The sequence below is a fragment of the Salvelinus sp. IW2-2015 genome, linkage group LG28 (assembly GCF_002910315.2).
Source record: "Salvelinus sp. IW2-2015 linkage group LG28, ASM291031v2, whole genome shotgun sequence".
NCBI classification, from domain to species: domain Eukaryota; kingdom Metazoa; phylum Chordata; class Actinopteri; order Salmoniformes; family Salmonidae; genus Salvelinus; species Salvelinus sp. IW2-2015.
Window position 1 is genome coordinate 29974927 of NC_036868.1, and position 19567 is coordinate 29994493.

The following is a 19567-nucleotide window of genomic DNA, read 5'->3' on the forward strand; positions in this document are numbered from 1 at the left end:
ATTTTGATATTATTTGGAAAGATTCCTTACCGTAATCTTCATTTAGTGGAGGAGGATGAAATGGAAAAGAGAACATCTGCCTAAAATATTTTGCTTCCTCTTAAATATAATTCGTGGAATCATAGATGACTCCATCTTCAGTAATGAGTTTCTGCAAATTAATTTTGATAGCGTTCCTGTATTGGAGATTCAGGAAGAATTTTGTGCATTTTTCTCCATATTTCCATCCAGTTTGCTTTATTTTTTAAATATATTACATTAGATTGTTTTTGAATAAGTTCCTCATAGTTCTTTCGTTTTTCCTCTAACTTATTTGGTATCTCGTAGTATCATTTTTATTGCTATCTAACCTGTACTCTTAGTTAATGTATTTCCCTTGTTAGTCTCTGTCTCTTTAGCCAGAAACTGCTTTTTTATTATTAATGAATATTGAATTGAATGACCTCTGAAGGTACATTTAAAGGTATCTGTTCAGCCGGTCGTCCTTGGAAATATACTCGGACCAACGTGCAGCGTGATCTGTATTCCACATCTTTAATTGTGAAACGTACAAAAACAATAAACAGCAACGAAACGTGCAGCAAATGCAGTGCTCACAGGCAACTACACAGAAACAAGATCCCACAAAAAACAGGGGGGAAATGCTGCCTAAATTATGATCCCCAATCAAGGACAACGATAAACAGCTGCCTCTGATTGTGACCATACCAGGCCAACATAGAAATTATAATCTAGATAGGAACACCCCCCCTAGTCACACCCCGATCCTAACCAAAATAGAGAATAAAAGGCTCTCTATGGTCAAGGCGTGTATGGTTGTTCGTCGGTTTAGAAGGAAGAGGAGGACCAAGCGCAGCGTGGTGCCGTATCCATAATTTATTAGACTACTTCTCAATATGAACAAAAACAATAAAAAGACGAAAAAACCAACGAAGCTACAAGTCCGAACTAGTGACACAAGGAAAAAAACAGGAACATCACCCACAAACCAACAGTGAAAGGCTATGGTTCCAATCAGAGACAATGCAAACACCTGCCTCTGATTGAGAACATATCAGCCAATGGAAAACTTCAACATATCTCTCTCGTTCTCCAGTAAACTTTGATAAAATTTCCAATATCCTCATCCACGTTGAAATTCTATAAGAGTTATGTGAAGGCCAATTTTATAATGATCCGATTGCATTCTGTCCCCTATTAAAAATTGTTTAACCTTTGATGCAAGAGAGAAAGAGACAAGAAAGTGTTAGAATATTTTATCAAGGGTTAAGATAAATTATTAAATAATTCTACCCAGAAACTTAACCATTAGGATTATTTGTTAGGTAGCATCTAGGGGGTAGAAAGGAATGTCTGTGTGTGTGCCTAAAGAAAACTAAGGGATCATTAACCTATGGTTGAACCACTAAGCTATAACTCTGTGGAGATAAGGGAGAATAGTTCAAGCCCTCTGGGTTTTCCCTCTGGGTAGTTCAAGCCCTCTGGGGGGGGGGGGATTTCAGGAGATAATGCAGATATGTTGTGTAAGGTGTGTGCTTGAGTGTGTTGGAATGAACTTTTGATCAACTTTGTCCTCGTCGGAGGGGGAGGGACTCTATGACGCTGTTTGTGATATATAATGTCAGATACATGGTTTTTAGAGGAGAGATCTCTCGGGAATAAACAGTATTGATTAATTTGGACACGGGTCTATGTCTATTTTATGCAAATAYGGATCTTACATATTCTTAGAAACGGACAGAGTGTTTGCTTTGTATAATTAAATTGGTTAATGAACATTTAGAAAATAAATTCCTTCAACAGAAAGTAGTCAAGACGACTAGCTTGATCAAGTCTCCTCCATGTAAATCTCACTAGGTCGGGGTTTTTTAGTGTCCAAATATCCACTATTTCTAATATGTCCATAATATTTGTGATTTCCTTAAGGGCACGGTGATGATAGTTTGTAGAGTGATTACCTTTATGGTCCATTTGAGGTACTTAACACTGTGTTATAGTCTCCTACCATAATGATGACAGTGAACTTTGTGATTGGTGTGATTGGGGATGTAGGCTATGCCTTCCACCGATTCTGTTGATAAACGTTTCTTAAACAGAAGCAAATGGAACAAAACAGGGATAAACTTACCTTCATTTGACCAATAGAAACTCTAGGTTACAACTGCTGGACTAATGATTACACCCTCTATCAGCTAGATGCAGGRAAGAGTGTGCAGGGCGGTATTGAATGTCARTATCTATCCATTTGTCACTATCTGTCACCTCAAATRTGTCTCGACCTGTGTGCACCTACGTTGTAAACTTTCATTCATAGGCTAGGTTGTAGCAACCTCATGATGGGTATAGSGAACATTTTTGTATCATGTAGTAGCCTKAACCKATCGCTGTTACATTGAACTGAGTGAATGAAATATGYATGACAGTCATCCAATATGCTGTAATAGAAATGAGGCCATGCTCATGAAAAGAAAGTCGTCCTCCCTCATCTGAAACGGCACTGACCGCCACTGGTGTTGCCAATATCAGACCGCTGCGCTGTAGGAGCATGGCTGGAAAAAGCGCTTTCCTTAACCCATAACAGTCTAAGCCCTGTCTAAGCTTGTGGAGGGGGGTTTCTACTAAGCTATATGGAATTGTTTTAAGAAGGATCATTTTGCTATTTGATATGGAATTAGATTTTAATTTTTTGGGGGCTGCTATTAGCTGCTATTAGCCCATACAAACTCATTGAATAACAGATTCACTACATGGAACAACAGATAGTAATCCCCCCAAAATCTAAAGGAAGTTTGTTCTGAACTGTCTGTCCTATATCTGAGAGATATAAGAAAGATCAGGAAACTCTTGTTGTTTTGACATGTATTTAATCCCTTATTTTTGGCACTAAGCAGTCTCCATAAACTGTATACTGTACTTTCATTCATTTTTTCAACTGGTACCAGGGAACCTTCAGACGAGTAATGTGAGGCCTGTGGGCGTTCTAGAGTAGCATGTACTGTATGTGTTCATATTAGCGTGTAGGCCAAACTGTTCGGACTCTACAGGCAAAAGTTGGCAGATCGGCTGTACCGACTTCAGACGACTTTGAAGACGCTTGTGGGGGTGCCTGACCTATGTGTTCGAAAGAGTCTCACCATTCCACAGACAGGGACATATTAGTTGTGTAGCCCAAACTGTTCGGACACTACAGACAGAAGTTGTCAGATTGGCTGTACCGACTTCAGACGAGTACTAATACGCTTGTGGGGGGGGGTCGAAGAGTAAAACGGAGAGACACCATTGTAATTCGTAAGAATCTTGTCTTTCCATGCAGATGATTTGTGAGAAGACTGATTTTCAGGATGTCTCTGGTCTGACAAACACCGCTCTAGCTCTGTCACCTTTCACCGGTTGTGGTGGATTGAGACGCACCATTGCAGATATCTCTAGTTTAAACGGACCGATTTTTACAGGGATATTTCTTTCATGCTAATTGGATTCTTTAGATCATGTCAAATTAATTATCCATCGTAACGAAGCTCCAGTGTTTTCCCTGTCTCTCCTCTCTTACATTCCTTTTCCGATCTCGATCCTTCCCTATCTCCCTCCATATCTTCTTCCATCCTTCCCGATTCCTTCCTCTCTCCGCTCCACACGAGAGGATTCTTTTTTTGTTGTTGCTGGTGGGTAGGTCTCCATGGGCGTGAGACAGAACTGGTGGCTTAGCTCTACATGCTTCTGGGTCAGAGAGAGAGAGAGAGAGAGAGAGAGAGAGAGAGTGAGAGGACAGTGAAAGAGGGAGATGAAAGAAAGACTGACGGAGCAACGTTCTGGCAACACACATATGTGCGTGAGAGTGTGTGTCTAAGTTGGCTTCGGTGTCATGGTCACACAGGCTTGGAGATTGGCTGACAGATATTAGCTGATCAAAACACAGCCTGCTATTCCATGCTAATTTGTGCCGTTGCTTGCCAGTCGAGTGAGAAGCTGTTGATGTGTATGTGAGAAAGAAAGACAGCGAGAGAGAGAGGAAGAGAGATGGCTAGAAATGGTATTAGACCTATTAGGGTGAGGAGTGTGAAAGACAGGCAAAGATACAGAGAGAGACGAGAGAGGGACAAGGTTTAGGCTCATAGATGAAATAGGGAGCAAGATAGAGGTAGAGTGACTTGACTGAGACGTAGAGAGAACGAGAAGTGAAGGAGGGTAGTAGAGAAATGGGAAGAGAGGATTTCTTCCTATGACAGACAAAAATGCAATAAAATCCAAGAGTGAGAGAGAAACGGACTGAGAAAGAAAGAGAATCAGATACACAGATACAGACAGACAGACAGCTGGCAGGTTTTAGAGTCTGAGAGCTCTTGTTTTAGAGCTCTGCTGTTGAACACTCGCCTGCTCTTCAGAGGAGGGCCAGGTGCACTCTCATACGGGAATACCCCAGGTCTGCTTTAACACCCTACAGTACTTACACCACTCACTCTCCTCTTGGTGTATATTCTATTCTCGGTCAGATGGCTTGTCCTTTTCTCCGTCTCCCAGTGAAGTTGCTGAGGGTAACTAGCGGGGGAAGGAATCAGACAGTTGCAGATTGATCATCTCATGGTTTCGCTACATCTGAAGCTCTTAACATTGGTGTCAATCTTTGGGTCCTGTCACAATCTGTGAATGACAACCAGGTCCATCTGTAGAGATCTTCGGGACTCTAGTGCCTTGGTCTGTAGTTTGAATCAAGGTATTTTTCATGACTTCAGTCATTGTTCTATATCAGCATACAATAGATAGATAGATGTATTCAGAAAGAGAATGTGATTCATAAGGGATGTTCATCATGCACCAAGGCACAGCTAAGCAACAGTGGAATGTACTGTAGTTAGTTGAATGTGGTTAGGTTGCATCATTGTGTCTGAGAGCCTTTTGTTATATTTTAATATTCTCTGACACTCTCTCTTTGACTATGATAAAAATGATGCAGCCACTAGAAAAAGTATTATTTCCCATTTCTTTTTGAGATTAACATTAAAACATTACTCAGGATCATTTCAGGTAACTCAAATATTTACTTTCTAAACAAAGTTAATGGACCTTCGTTCACATGGAGGCACTTTTTATAAAATGTTTTTTTTTGCCTTTCAAAGTGAATAAATCCAATGTCTGGTTCCCTACCTTAGATTGTCTGGGTTGGCATGTGCCTAGCGATGGCATGAAAAGTAGATTCCTTCAAATGAAAGAAACCAAAACAACTCTCCATCTCTAGCTTACAAAACACAAACCTCAAAAACAATGTTTTAAGGTTACATTTAAGCATTAACTCTGAATTTTTAAGGTTAGGGTTAAGTTTAGGCATTAACTGTAATGGGTGTGTGTTGGTGGCAGGGAAGTCAGGCGCAGGAGAACGAACTTGGTCTAAATGGAGTCGTTAATAAGTGCTCACAAAACTCCAAAACCCAAAATATACAAAATAATAAAAGTGGGTACAAAACCCGTCGCACACCAGAACATAACTTGCACATAACATACATCAAACAATCTCCGACAAGGACATGAAGGGAAACAGAGGGTTAAATACACAACATGTAAGGAATGGGATTGGAACTAGGTGTGATACAAGACAAGACAAAACCAATGGAAAATGAAAAATGGATCAGCGATGGCTAGAAGGTCGGTGACGTCGACCGCCGAACACCCCCGAACAAGGAGAGGACCGACTTTGGCGGAAGTCGTGACATTAACCAGAAATCTTAAGGTTAGGCATTAACTCAGAATGGTTAAGGTCAGGCTTAAGATTTGGGATAGGCTTAAAACAAAAAACAAAAAATAATAACTTTCTATCGCTGGATTTGAATTTTCAACCTTTGGAATCCGCCATCCCCGTCCACAACGCCTTAACAAAACCGAAACCTACTTGAAGGTAACAGTGCTCATTGTTGGCCCTAGTGGCCAGTTGCCACATCATCTCCCGATGTCCTCAAACACTAGATTGATGTGAAATACTGACTTGTATCACGAGTGACCTGGCTGGATTTGGCATTAGATTTATTGTATGTGGTGTGATGTCTTGGGTGGTGTTGGAGGTATGGGAGGGACTATACACGGAGTGTACAAAACATTAGGAACACCTACTCTTTCCATGACATAGACTGACCAGGTGAATCCAGGTGAAAGCTATGATCCCTTATTGATGTCACCTGTTAAATCCACTTCAATCAGTGTAGATGAAGGGGAGGAGACAGGWTAAAGAATGAGAAAATTGAGACATTGATTGTGTATGTATGCCATTCAGAGGGTGAATGGGCAAGACAAAAGCTTTAAGTGCCGTTGAACGGGGTAGGTGCCAGGCGCACCGGTTTGAGWGTTTCAAGAACTGCAACACTGCTGGGTTTTTCACGCTCAACAGTTTCCCGTGTGTATCAAAAAGAAAGGAGGACCAAGGCACTCTTCATATAATGAATGAAAATGCCTTTATTTGTATGGCATGTTCAATGGACAACTCCTACGCATTTCGGCTGCATGGCCTTCATCAGGGAGTACAAAGATGCGCTAATACAATGTCCTCTTTTMAACCGCTTTTTCCAATCAACCCTGATTTGAAGTGGTTACAGAATTCATTGCACAACACCTAGTGAACAATACTATATATTAGATGTGTAATCAAAATGCAAATCAAGGCTAGAAGAATTAGAACCATWAGAAAAGACAAAGTAGTTCTAGCCTTGAATAGGACTGGGCAAAGTGGTGAGAGTAGGAGAGCCATACATTTTATAGTACATTAAACCACAGCAAACAACTGTGTACATCAAGAATGGTCCACCCACCATCCAAAGGACATCCAGCCTACTCGACACTCCTGGACACAATTGGAGTCAACATTGGCCAGCATCCGTGTGGAATGCTTTCGACACCCTGTAGAGTCCATGCCCAGACAAATTGAGGCTGTTCTGAGGGCAAAGGGGAGTGTGTTTTGTACACTCAATGTAATATTCTCCCTCAGGATGTGGTTGGAGGTAACACTGAACAGATGTCCCATCACAAGGGGGCACTAACACCTCATGTCAGGATGGGACGTCCCGTAGAGGGAACCATAGTCTACTCTACACAGCTTCCCGGCATAGTGGACTGAGCTGTGTAGAGAATCACATCTGTGGCTCTAGAACCCTTGACAGCTGTCTCCTCTCACTCAAGTATAACTACCTTGTATGGAATGATGTGCCTGACCTGCTTACTGATTTTACTTCATTACCCAGGGGAAATTGCATTAGATGCATGAAAAGCAACAGGCACCGAATGGGTCATTAACARGCTGTTACAGCAATCACTGAAATGCAACAGGCTACAGTTCCGTTAACTCAACGGTGAATCACTCTTTTGGTCATGATTGACACACAAAACTGCTAATAGATTACTTTCCCCAACAGCGTTGGCTGTTAGTTGCATCATATCTACCTTTAGTCACCACCACCAGTGCCGTTTCCATCCAATGCCCAACCCCCCCCCCGTTAGAAAGAATGTGTGTGGGGAGCATAGTCAGTCACACCCACCCACCCACCCACCCGCAATTAGCACCATTCCTTTAGCTCCCCATCTAATGCTGCCTGCCTCAACGCTGTTATTACTACTGCATTTGAATAAGCTGCTTCTCTAGTAATATTCTCTTGGAACACATGAGAATACTGATAATACAGTATTTACACTGTAATTTGCCTCCCCTCTGTAATCACTGATAATAGTTAGGTTTGAATAAGGACCAAGGTTGTTATACGGCTGCATAAGGAATATGTGATCGGGAGACTGATTTTCTTCTGTTATGTTTACTCCTGCCCTTGCATCTATTTTCACCAGTGTTGCTTAGGTAGGCCTGGGACAGACGAGGACAGCCTTGGCTACCAGCATGGGGTGCATTATAGTGAAGTAGGTCAGTATAGTGGGACAGAGGGAGCCTGCCTGCCAGTGATTCCTGCCTTACAGATTATATTTCTACTATTTTCTCAGAAAAGGCTGTGAAGTGAAGGATGCTGTTCTTTATAGGCGGCCCCYTTTCAGCATTATAGAGATGATCTCTAAGTCTCTATTTCCCCACTTAGGATTATCCCCCGGTGTGTGTGGCYTGATCTCTGCGCCTGACAGGACACACACACCAGTGTGTGTGTGTGTGCCTGTGTATGATTTAAGAGGCCCAACTCTACTCCTCTCCTCCCTCTGCCATGTTGCTACCCTTTTAACCCATTACACAAATCTAGGTTTAGATTAAGTGTATTGGGGCAGGTTGTGGGGGTGTTGGCTAGTCAAGTGATGTCCCTTTCATGTTATAACTGTGATTCGTGTTTTTATGGAGAAAGTACATTTTTGCTCCCTGAGGTTAGCGTGTTGCTAACGTTACAATCCCCATGGAGATTTGGTTTTGTTTGATGAGAGGCTAGGAGACTTGGGTAAATGGCTCTGAGTCTAGGCTTGTCAGTCAAACAATAGCATCTCAGGAAAATATCTCAACACTGAAAGTCCACAGTTTTAAGACAACAGCACAATTCTAGCACATATCACATACTGTAGAAAGTCACAGAGGAGGCAAAGATTTTTGTGGGATTACACACAATAGTAGTTCCACAAAGTCTTTCACAGTTGACTTATGAGTCTAAATTGCATCTCTTTGTGTTTCACTGAACAGTATGCTTTACACACAGAATTTAAATATTCATAATGTACCACAGACTTGAATTGATAAACAGAAAACATTGTCAAGGACATCTCTCTCCAATTGATGCATTGTTTTCTTTCTAGTATGAAGGACGAGTGAATGACATTGAAATGATCAGAAAGAGCATGCTGGGTTGGCATCTGGATGTCACTGTGAGATCAGAACACGCTGAGGCTGAAACTATTTCCTTGATGGCCCCCTAGCTCACTTTTCCCTTGTTATAGTTCGCACACATGCAGTATGCATGAAAATGCATGCATACATGTGCATGCACACATACACAATTAAACAATTGCATACGCATGCACGCACGCACACACACACACACACACACACACACTTTTCAACCCGAGGCAGGAAAACATGAAAACAGTCACTATGGTTCGGGACAACACATTTCCTAGGTAATACTTAAATATGGAGAATTGCCAGCAGGTAGCCAGCTAGCAGTAAATCTGTCTCTCCAAACACTGTTTGCCATCGGTCCAAGGCAGACGGATCTGGGAGATGAATCTCCAAACTGGGGCGTGATGAATAAGTAAAGGCTGCTTGATCTGGATAGTGTTTTAATGGATCCCAGCTTGGCCAGGGTCGTCGAGCTGCCTCGGGAGAGGCCTGGCCTGCCTACCGTCATCTAGCTAACAAACTGCCACTTCGCTCATGCAAAATGAACTGGATCAGGAAGGAAGAGAAAGGGAAGAGGGAAGATAGAATGATGAAGAAGGGAAGATGGTGGAGGTTGGGCAAAATAGAAAAACAGGGGAAAAAGAAGACAAGAGGAGAAAGAGGGAAGAGGGAGCGAAGGAAAGAGGGGGTGGGTTAAGATTGAGAGAAAGAAAGGAGAGAGGGTGGGAACTGAGGGGTGAGGAGAGGAGAGAGGGATAGGGTAGAGGTAGGGCTTGGCTCTATACATTTCAAACGTTATAGTGGTTTGAATATAATCGGGTCAGTTGGCATTCTACTGGTCTTTRGACACCTACGTTTGTTTGGGTATTCTTATTAAGTGTCTGCTTGTGTCAAATGAGCCAGAACAAGGGAACGCATAATTCATCTCTTTCTTTTCTACTTTTTAGGAAACTATTGTACAATCCATTCTCTCTCTCAGGAGACGGTGCATGTGATAAAGGCTCTTCCCCGCCAATTAATTCATGGCTTCATAAATATACAAATGCGTTAGCTATCAAACTGGAACTAGATCATCGGAAATAGTCTGGGGGATTTGTTTGTTTGTTCTCTCTCCTGGCACTCAGACCACTCAACTGAAAGATCTGCTGTGTTTTAGCTATTAATTATCTAACTGTTGGCTCGGAAGCTCTTCCACAACGTTGTCTCACAACACTAAGCATCCGTCAATCATCTGGCCAATGTTCACACACACACACCAACAGATATCTCTAATTGACCACTTGATGCATGTGGTAATTTGCCTTCAGTATATTTCTCGAGGAAAACAGTTGAATTTGATAGCAATTTACTGGAATAACAGGGAAGGAATATGCTAGAAATATGCTGCCTCCAGTAATTAAACTAGCCTAGCTGTGGTGTGGTGGGAGTAATAGTAATCCCATATGGAAACGATATAGAAGAAACAAACAATATTCTTATGTGTTCTACCTGGAACTTCTAAGTAAACATATGGCAGCAAATACACATAACAGATTGATACAAAAGTAATCATGAAATATAATTAGAATATTTGTAGGCAGAAGGTAATTCTTTACAACTGTCGTAGTCGTCCTCCTCCTCAGACGAGAGGAGCATGGATCGGACCAAGATGCAGAGTGGTAAGTGTTCATATTTAATGAAAAAACAACAAAACACTTCAAAATACAAAACCAGCAAACGTGACTAACCCGAAACAGTCCTGTGTGGCCCAAACGCTGACACAGGAACAAAACACCCACAAAACACAAGTGAAACCCAGGCTCCCTAAGTATGATTCTCAATCAGGGACAACGATTGACAGCTGTCTCTGATTGAGAATCATACCAGGCCGAACACCAAATCCCAGCATAGAAAATCAACCATAGACCAACCCACCCAACTCACGCCCTGACCAACTAAAATAAATACAAGACAAAGGAAAACAGGTCAGGAACGTGACAGAACCCCCCCTTAAGTGGAACTCCGGGCGCACCAGTACAAAGTCAGGGGAGGGTCTGGGTGGGCGTCTGTCCACGTGTGGCGGCTCTGGCGCTTGTCGTGGTCCCCACCCCACCATAGTCAACCCCGCTTCCGTGGCCTCCTCCCAATATTCACCCTCCATGTCAATCCCACTATTCCAAAGGGCAGTAACAGACTGAGGGGTAGCACCGGACTGAGGGTAAGCACCGGACTGAGGGGCAGCACGCGACTGAGGGGCAGCACCGGACTGAGGGCAGCACCGGACTGAGGGTAGCACCGCCTGAGGGCGGATCCTGGCTGGCTGGCTCTGGCGGATCCTGGCTGGCGGAAGGCTGGCGGATCCTGCTGGGCGAAGGCTCTGGCGGATCCTGGCTGGCGGAAGGCTCTGGCGGATCCTGGCTGGCGGAAGGCTCTGGCGAACTCTGGCGGATCCTGGCTGGCGGAAGGCTCTGGCGGATCCTGGCTGGCGGAAGGCTCTGGCGGATCCTGGCTGGCGGAAGGCTCTGGCGGATCCTGCCTGGCTGGCTCAAGGCTCTGGCGGATCCTGCCTGGCTGGCTCCGGCTGGTCCTGGCTGGACGGCTCCGGCTGGTCCTGGCTGGACGGCTCCGGCTGGTCCTGGCTGGACGGCTCCGGCTGGTCCTGGCTGGACGGCTCCGGCTGGTCCTGGCTGGACGGCTCTGAAGGCTCGGGACAGACGGGCAGCTCAGGACAGACGGGCAGCTCTGACGGCGGGACAGACGGGCAGCGCTGGGCAGGCAGATAGTTCAGACAACGCTGGGCAGGCAGACAGCGCAGGCGGCGTTGGGCAGACGGCCGACTCTGACCTGCTGAGGCGCACAGTAGGCCTGGTGCGGTGGGCCGGAACTGGAGGCACTGGGCTGGAGAAACGCACCACAGGGAAGTGCGTGGAGGAGGAACAGGGGTCTGGAAACGCACTGGAAGCCTGGTGCGTGGTGTCGGCACTGATGGTACTGGGCTGGGGTGGGAAGGTGGCGCCGGATATACCGGACCGTGAAGGAGGACAGCGCGCTCTTGAGCACCGAGCCCCTCAACCTTACCAGGTTGAAGTCCCCGTAGCCCTGCCAGTGCGGCGAGATGGAATAGCCCGCACTGGGCTATGCTGGCGAACCGGGGACACCCTCTGTAAGGCTGTGCCATGTACGCCGGCCGAGGAGACGTACTGGAGGCCAGATATGTTGGGCCGGCTTCATGACACCCGGCTCGATGCCCAACCTAGCCCAGCCAGTGCGGCAAGGTGGAATAGCCCGCACTGGACTAAGCACGCGTACTGGAGACACCGTGCGCTTTACCGCATAAACAGGTGTCTGACCAGTACGACGCCCTCTCACTCCACGGTAAGCCCGGGGAGTTGGCTCAGGTATCCTACCCGGCTTCGCTACACTCCCCTTTAGCCCCCCCCCCCCCCCAAAATTTTGGGTGAGCCTCTCGGGCTTCCAGCCGCTCTGCCTTGTTTCGCCTCATAATACCTCCTCTCCGCTTCGCTGCCTCCAGCTCCGGGGCGCGACACTCCTCTGGCTCTGCCCAGGTCCTTTTCCGTCTAGGATTTCCTCCCATGTCCATTCTCTTTTCCCCATTGCTGTTGTTCTTGCCGTCCTTCTTCCACTCCGCTTGGTCCTTTTATGGTGGGTGTTTCTGTAACGGCTGTCGTAGTCGTTCTCCTCCTCAGACGAGGGGAGCATGGATCGGACCAAGATGCAGAGTGGTAAGTGTTCATATTTAATGAAAAAACAACAAAACACTTCAAAATACAAAAACCAGCAAACGTGACTAACCCGAAACAGTCCTGTGTGGCCCAAACGCTAACACAGGAACAAACACCCACAAAACACAAGTGAAACCCAGGCTGCCTAAGTGATGATTCTAATCAGGGACAACGATTGACAGCTGTCTCTGATTGAGAATCATACCAGGCCGAACACCAAATCCCAACATAGAAAATCAACCATAGACCAACCCACCCAACTCACGCCCTGACCAACTAAAATAAATACAAGACAAAGGAAAACAGGTCAGGAACGTGACAACAACAAGCTAAATAAGTAATCTAATAAGTATCTGATAAGAATTTATATTTTGCTGTATGTTAGTGGTGTATTTGTATGTGTTTTTTTTAGTGACCTTACAAGAAAACATACACTTTTATTATAATTTAATTGATGACTCATATAATTAATATATTTTTGTCCCAAATATGTCATACCTACCTAACTAAGCAAAAAAATAAATGTCTCTTTTTCAGGACCCTGTCTTTCAAAGATAATTCGTAATACTCAAATAACTTCACAGATCTTCATTGTAAAGGGTTTAAGCACTGTTTCCCATGCTTCTTCAATGAACCAAAAACAATTAATAAACATGCACCTGTGAACGGTCGTTAAGACAACTAACAGCTTACAGATGGTAGGCAATTAAGGTCACAGTTATGAAAACTTAGGACACTAAAGAGGCCTTTCTACTGACTCTGAAAAACACCAAAAGAAAGATGCCCAGGGTCCCTGCTCATCTGCGTAAATGTGCCTTAGGCATGCTGCAAGGAGGCATGAGGACTGCAGATGTGGCCAGGGCAAGAAATTGCAACGTCCGTACTGTGAGACGCCTAAGACAGCGCTACAGGGAGACAGGACAGACAGCTGATCGTCCTCGCAGTGGCAGACCACGTGTAACAACACCTGCACAGGATCGGTACATCCGAACATCACACCTGCGGGACAGGTACAGGATGGCAACAACAACTGCCCAAGTTACACCAGGAACGCACAATCCCTCCATCAGTGCTCAGACTGTCCGCAATAGGCTGAGAGAGGCTGGACTGAGGGCTTGTAGGCCTGTTGTAATGCAGGTCCTCACCAGACATCACCGGCAACAACGTCGCCTATGGTCACAAACCCACCGTCGCTGGATCAGACAGGACTGACAAAAAGTGGAGGGTCCGTCATGGTCTGGGGCGGTGTGTCACAGCATCATCGAACTGAGCTTGTTGTCATTGCAGGAAATCTCAACGCTGTGCGTTACAGGGAAGACATCCTGCTCCCTCATGTGATTTCCTTCCTGCAGGCTCATCCTGAGATGACCCTCCAGCATGACAATGCCACCAGCCATACTGCTCGTTCTGTGGGGGATTTCCTGTCAGTGTTCTGCCATGGCCAGCGAAGAGCCCGGATCTCAATCCCATTGAGCACGTCTGGGACCTGTTGGATTGGAAGGTGAGGGCTAGGGCCATTCCCTCCAGAAATGTCCGGGAACTTGCAGGTGCCTTGGTGGAAGAGTGGGGTAACATGTGGGGCGGCAGGTAGCCTAGTGGTTAGAGCGTTGGACTAGTTACCGAAAGGTTGCAAGATCGAATCCCCGAGCTGACAAGGTAAAAATCTGTCATTCTGCCCATGAACAAGGCAGTTAACCCACTGTTCCTAGGCCGTCATTGAAAATAATAATTTGTTCTCAACTGACTTGCCTAGTTACATAAAGGTTAAAAAAAAACATCTCACAGCAAGAACTGGCAAATCTGGTGCAGTCCATGAGGAGGAGATGCGCTGCAGTACTTAATGCAGCTGGTGGCCACACCAGATACTGACTTTTACTTTTGATTTTGACCCCCCATTTGTTCTGAGACACATTATTCCATGTCTGTTAGTCACATGTCTGTGGAAGTTGTTCAGTTTGTCTCAGTCGTTGAATCTTGTTATGTTCAGTTTATGTCGGAAAATTACCACAAACATGTATTCGACTGTGTTTGTCACATAGTCATGTAAGTTACCACAAATATCCCACTAACATATAACGCAAAACATACAAKATCTTACCAGATACTTATTAGATTACTTATTAGATTTTTGTACAAATCATCTTCTKCTGCCATACAATGAGATTTTCATAATTATTTTCCACATAGGATAGCAGTGGTATGTGTTTGATAGTATTAGTATAGCTGTGGTGGGTCTGTGTTTTCATGAATATTGGATAAGAAATAGCATTAACAGTATTCATGATACATGAATTCATGAAACTTAGGTAGGTATGAATTCAATCAAATTTGGCCTCCGTTGGTTTGACTGTTTTGATGAGGTATTTAAACTAAGTAGATATAGTACAGCAGGATCCAGCGACGACGTGAAGAGAGAGGGAGAGAGTGTCATTTTTTCTTTATCGCAAACTCCGATGTGGAAGCAGCGATGCATGTCTACCTTGGCAACAACTCATAAATTATTCATTGGGATGTTAAATAAATGCTCCCCGCACACGCACTCACACACATACACACACACCAAACCTAATCTCTCTCTCTCTCTCTGCCATAGCCTGCTGTTGCAGTTCTCCACGTCTGTGGGGACAAATATTGGAGGTCCGTATATAACACTGTATCGAATTTAGAACATCAAATGCAGTCAGCTACCTTGGGTCAGGGAATAGACTAGACTAGTGAGAGGGAGGGAGGGAGGGAGGGATAATTATAACAATAATTATGGTTGTTGTGATTGTGAATATTAGATGGGTGGAAGAGTGCCAGTGGTTTGGGATTTGAGCATAAATGCACATAGAGTGCGCACACACACACAGCCTCAGAGGCAAATGTGACTGTGACAAATTAGATGAATGTCTCTGGCCTAAACTCAATTAAGACAGAGGAAGTTATGATTCTGTTTGGCTAACCTTTCTAAAAAAATATATATAAAAAAAACACCCATAATTCAGAGGTGTGTCAGTGGAGGATTATTTAGTGGCATCACCTTAACTGAGCTCGAGAAAGCAGGGAAACATTTTCCTGTGTTTTTATACGTGCTAAAAACCACCTCGAAATATTCAAGCAGCCCACTAAATCACTCTTTATATGCTTCATATCCCTTTGATTTCACCGTTTCTCTCAGACCTCTTTTAAAATGGCAGAACATAACACACACCAACCTGGTCTCAGAGCATTTCGTATTATTCTGTACGTATTCCCGAGATGCTCCATTTAGCATGATATGTTTCGTGTGGTATGGGTACATAAGACAGATTGTTACTTAAGGCAAACGTCTACACTCTAAAAATTAGGAGTTCAACAACGMTTTTTCCAAGATCCTCAAAGTTCTTTGAAGAACCTTAAGGTTCTTGGCACTGAAAATTGCCCCCTAAAGSTACTTCCAAGAACCCCGTAGGAGGTGGGGTTCATCGAGGAACCTCCTTAGTTGGTGGGGGTTCTTGCAGGAACCTAACTGCCCAACTGAAACATTTGGATTTGAATTTGAAAGGTAGCAGGTGCAGGAACTTAACTGAAAAATGTAAAGATCTCCTCAATTTAAAGTAAGGTTTGTCCCTTGCATGATCTAAATTGATATTGTTTTATGATGATACCATCTATCTTTTCATATTTGTGCAAATATTTCTAAAACAGAAAATGGACACAATTCAAAGGATAACAATCAACAAAGAGGTAAGAATATGTAGGCTTTAAGAATATGTTGAAGGCTAGCTGTATTGGGTGCAGATGACTGAACTGGTCACTTTTGTGTCTGGGTCTGCAGGTTTACAGACAAGGAGGCATATAAAGGTATGTCAATTGGTATTGTATGTTATGCTGACCAGATTTACCATCATCCTCCCTTACCTCTTCAATGAATATCCCATAGGCCTCTACATTATGGACAAGGTATGTGTATGAAAACCATTAACACCGTATTTTTCATTCACATTTACCACAAAAACCAAGGTATGAATACTGTCATGTGCATGTTTTGTTAATCATCTGTATAATTATTATTTTTGGCTTTACAGACTTTACCCTCCATAGACCTCTGATGAATATAACAGGAAACCTGTTCAATCACCTTGRACTGCAAAATCATTCTGGCTATGGATACGGAGAACATCAACACATTAACATCAACACGCCAGAGGATATACCKATTGGACTTGGGGCTCTGCTGGATATTTTATTTTGCTTTGTCACTAAAATCATAATAAACACTAACAACTAAAATATTGTATTATTGTTATGCGTATTATTATTATTAATATAAATAGGGGAGGGGMGTAGTTAAAAAATMTACCCCAAAATAACTTAATAGTGTTTCCCCACAGTTTCAATGTGAAGAWCCACTAAAGGATACTCCAGGAACCTTTTCTTTTTAGAGTGTAGCAACCCAAAGGTTGCAAGTTTGAATCTCATCACGGACAACTTTAGAATTTAAACAACTTACTACTTTTTTTGCTACTTTGCAACTACTTTGCATGTTAACTAACCCTTCAACTAAGCATAATCCTAACCCTTTAACCTAACTCCTAAACTTAACACTAACCTTAAACCTAWCCTGGCTAACGTTAGCCAGTTAGCTAACGTTAGCCACCTAGCTAGAATTTGTAACATATCATACGTTTTGCAAGTTTGTAACATATTGTACGTTTTACAAAATCATAACATATTGTACGTTTTGCAATTTCCGAACATATTTTACATTTTCTAATTCATAACATATAATACGAATTGTAATTTGTAGCATATAATATGAATTGTAATTTGTAGCATATAATACGAATTGTATTTGTAACATATCATATGAATTGTAATTTGTAACATATCATACGAATTGTAATTTGTAACATATCACACAAATTGTAATTTGTAACATATCATACGAATTGTAATTTGTAACATATCATACGAATTGTAATTTGTAACATATCATACGAATTGTAATTTGTAACATATCACACGAATTGTAATTTGTAACATATCATACGAATTGTAATTTGTAACATGTCATATAAATTTTTATTTGTAACATATCATATGAAACAGGTGATGGAAATCCACAACTTAATACATACCATACGAAACGTAACATGTAATATTAAACGGAGTGTCTCGGATTTACTTACTTAATAATATGAAATGCTCTGAGACCAGGTTGCACACACTCCTCACACACACACACACACTCACGTATGCTCTTGCCCATCAGAATATCCCTTCTGTGTGTGGTAATTGGCTACGGGCTCACTTACTCTCTAATTGGAGGGTAGCTGTCAACTGTACAGATATTCAAGGCTGCTGCATCCAGAGAAGAGAAGAGCACAGCTTAGAAGCTCTGTATATCAACTCGTTTATTTTCTTTGTCTTTGTCTCTAGTCTTTCTTGTTCATCCCTCTAAGGGTCTCCCGTCTTCAAATGCATGTCTAAATGAGCTTAGTTTAATGGGGATTCTGACACAGAGGGGAAGGAAAACCAACAAGGCGATTGGTGGACTGTAAGTAGAGTTGAAAAGGAAGATGGAAGCCATGGGAAGAGGTATAGGAGGACAGGCTCATTGTAGTGGCTGGAATGGAATAAACGAGACCTTCCTCCTATAGCTCCTCCCACCAGAATCCACGGATCCACATAGAAATGGAGATCGTAGTGGAGAGAGACCTTGGGAATATTCAGTGATCACAGAGCTCAAGCTAAGGGGCGAAAGATTCCTATAGATACKATAGACACTATGGTCGACTTAAAGGCCACTGCCTATTACCTTGAAGAGCAAAGGAGCAGACCTTTGCAGTGGAATTTGATTGTTGGGAAGGATATGACATAGGACCACAATGGAAATAAGTCATATACGTGTTTGTGTTTACCATAGACGATTCTTAATAAAGTGCATCATTTTGTATGTGTACCTTGTTTTAAATGATCAAATAAACGAAACGAAAAAAAAGACCTATGTTCTGCTACTCTTTTGTTTTCTCTTCGTGTGGCCTGGTCTGAAAGAACACTTGTCAGTGAGGGTAACYAGACAGTGAGACTATTCTAACTGGCTGACATCCTTGTTGGTTGGATACAGGTTACCTCCCATCTTCCAACGGTTCTATCAGATCAGTGTGCAGCTAGAATGCACTATTGCCACGGCTAGCAGAACACCCAAGTGTCACTGGATGAATGCCTGAACACCTGCTCATGAGTTAATGGGGAAATGTAACACAGACAATTATTTACGAAATCTTTTTTGTTTTTCCATTGTGATGAAAGTTTTTTTTTTCAGAATGGACTTGCTCTTGTTTTGATCAATCTCACAATCCAAATACAGTTCGTTATCTGTGTGCTCAGTATTTTCTCTCCCTCCCTCCCTCTCTCGCTCTCGCTCTCGCTCTCTCGCTCTCTCTCTCTAGTGATGGATGGGCAGATCGAGATGAGGTGGTGGAGGGGTACGAACAGGAAGCAGAAGGTGGGATCACCATGAAGCTGCAGTCAGAGGAAGTAAAGTCATTTGATGACTACTTCCTGAAGCTGCGTTTGGACACCAACACACGGAACCCGTGGTTCCCAGAGTTCTGGCAGTACCGCTTCCAGTGCCGGCTGGCCGGYCATCAACAGGAGATTAAGAAATACAAGAAAGTCTGCTCCGGTGAGAACCACTAATAAACTACACTAGGCTACCCAGAGCCATGAGGACTGAGCAGGGGTTAGGTTGGGAATCAACAAAAGCAATGGGAAGAAAATATATATACAATCATCCCATAAAGATCATACAGTATTTTCTATTGTAATGTCAATACATGATGAGTTAGGCTGAGGACAAATTAATAGTTCATCTTAATGTTTTGAACATAGGCTAGCAATTGTATGATAATGTATTGTCTCCCTTTTTTTCCTCTCCAAATACTCTCTCTGCTTACGAACAAAAGGTGATCTAGGTAAATTGAGTTGTTGCCCCGCCAATGATTAACATAGTGATTACATTTAACACCTGAAATGATGCTTGATAGGCATGCGTTCAAACATTTTGTAAGAAAAACAATTTTAA

General features: G+C 43.2%; 1 protein-coding gene across 4 annotated transcripts in view; it reads left to right on the forward strand.

Annotated features, from left to right (window-relative positions):
- The window catches only part of LOC111954626 (metabotropic glutamate receptor 1-like), a 67396-nt gene that overhangs the window by 31145 nt on the left and 16684 nt on the right, over positions 1 to 19567 (forward strand). For all 4 annotated transcript variants that reach the window (XM_070435889.1, XM_070435888.1, XM_023974494.2 and 1 more), the window contains exon 4: positions 18933 to 19168. In XM_070435889.1, coding sequence (XP_070291990.1) covers positions 18933 to 19168 — 236 coding nt within the window. The remainder of the gene's footprint in view (positions 1 to 18932; positions 19169 to 19567) is intronic.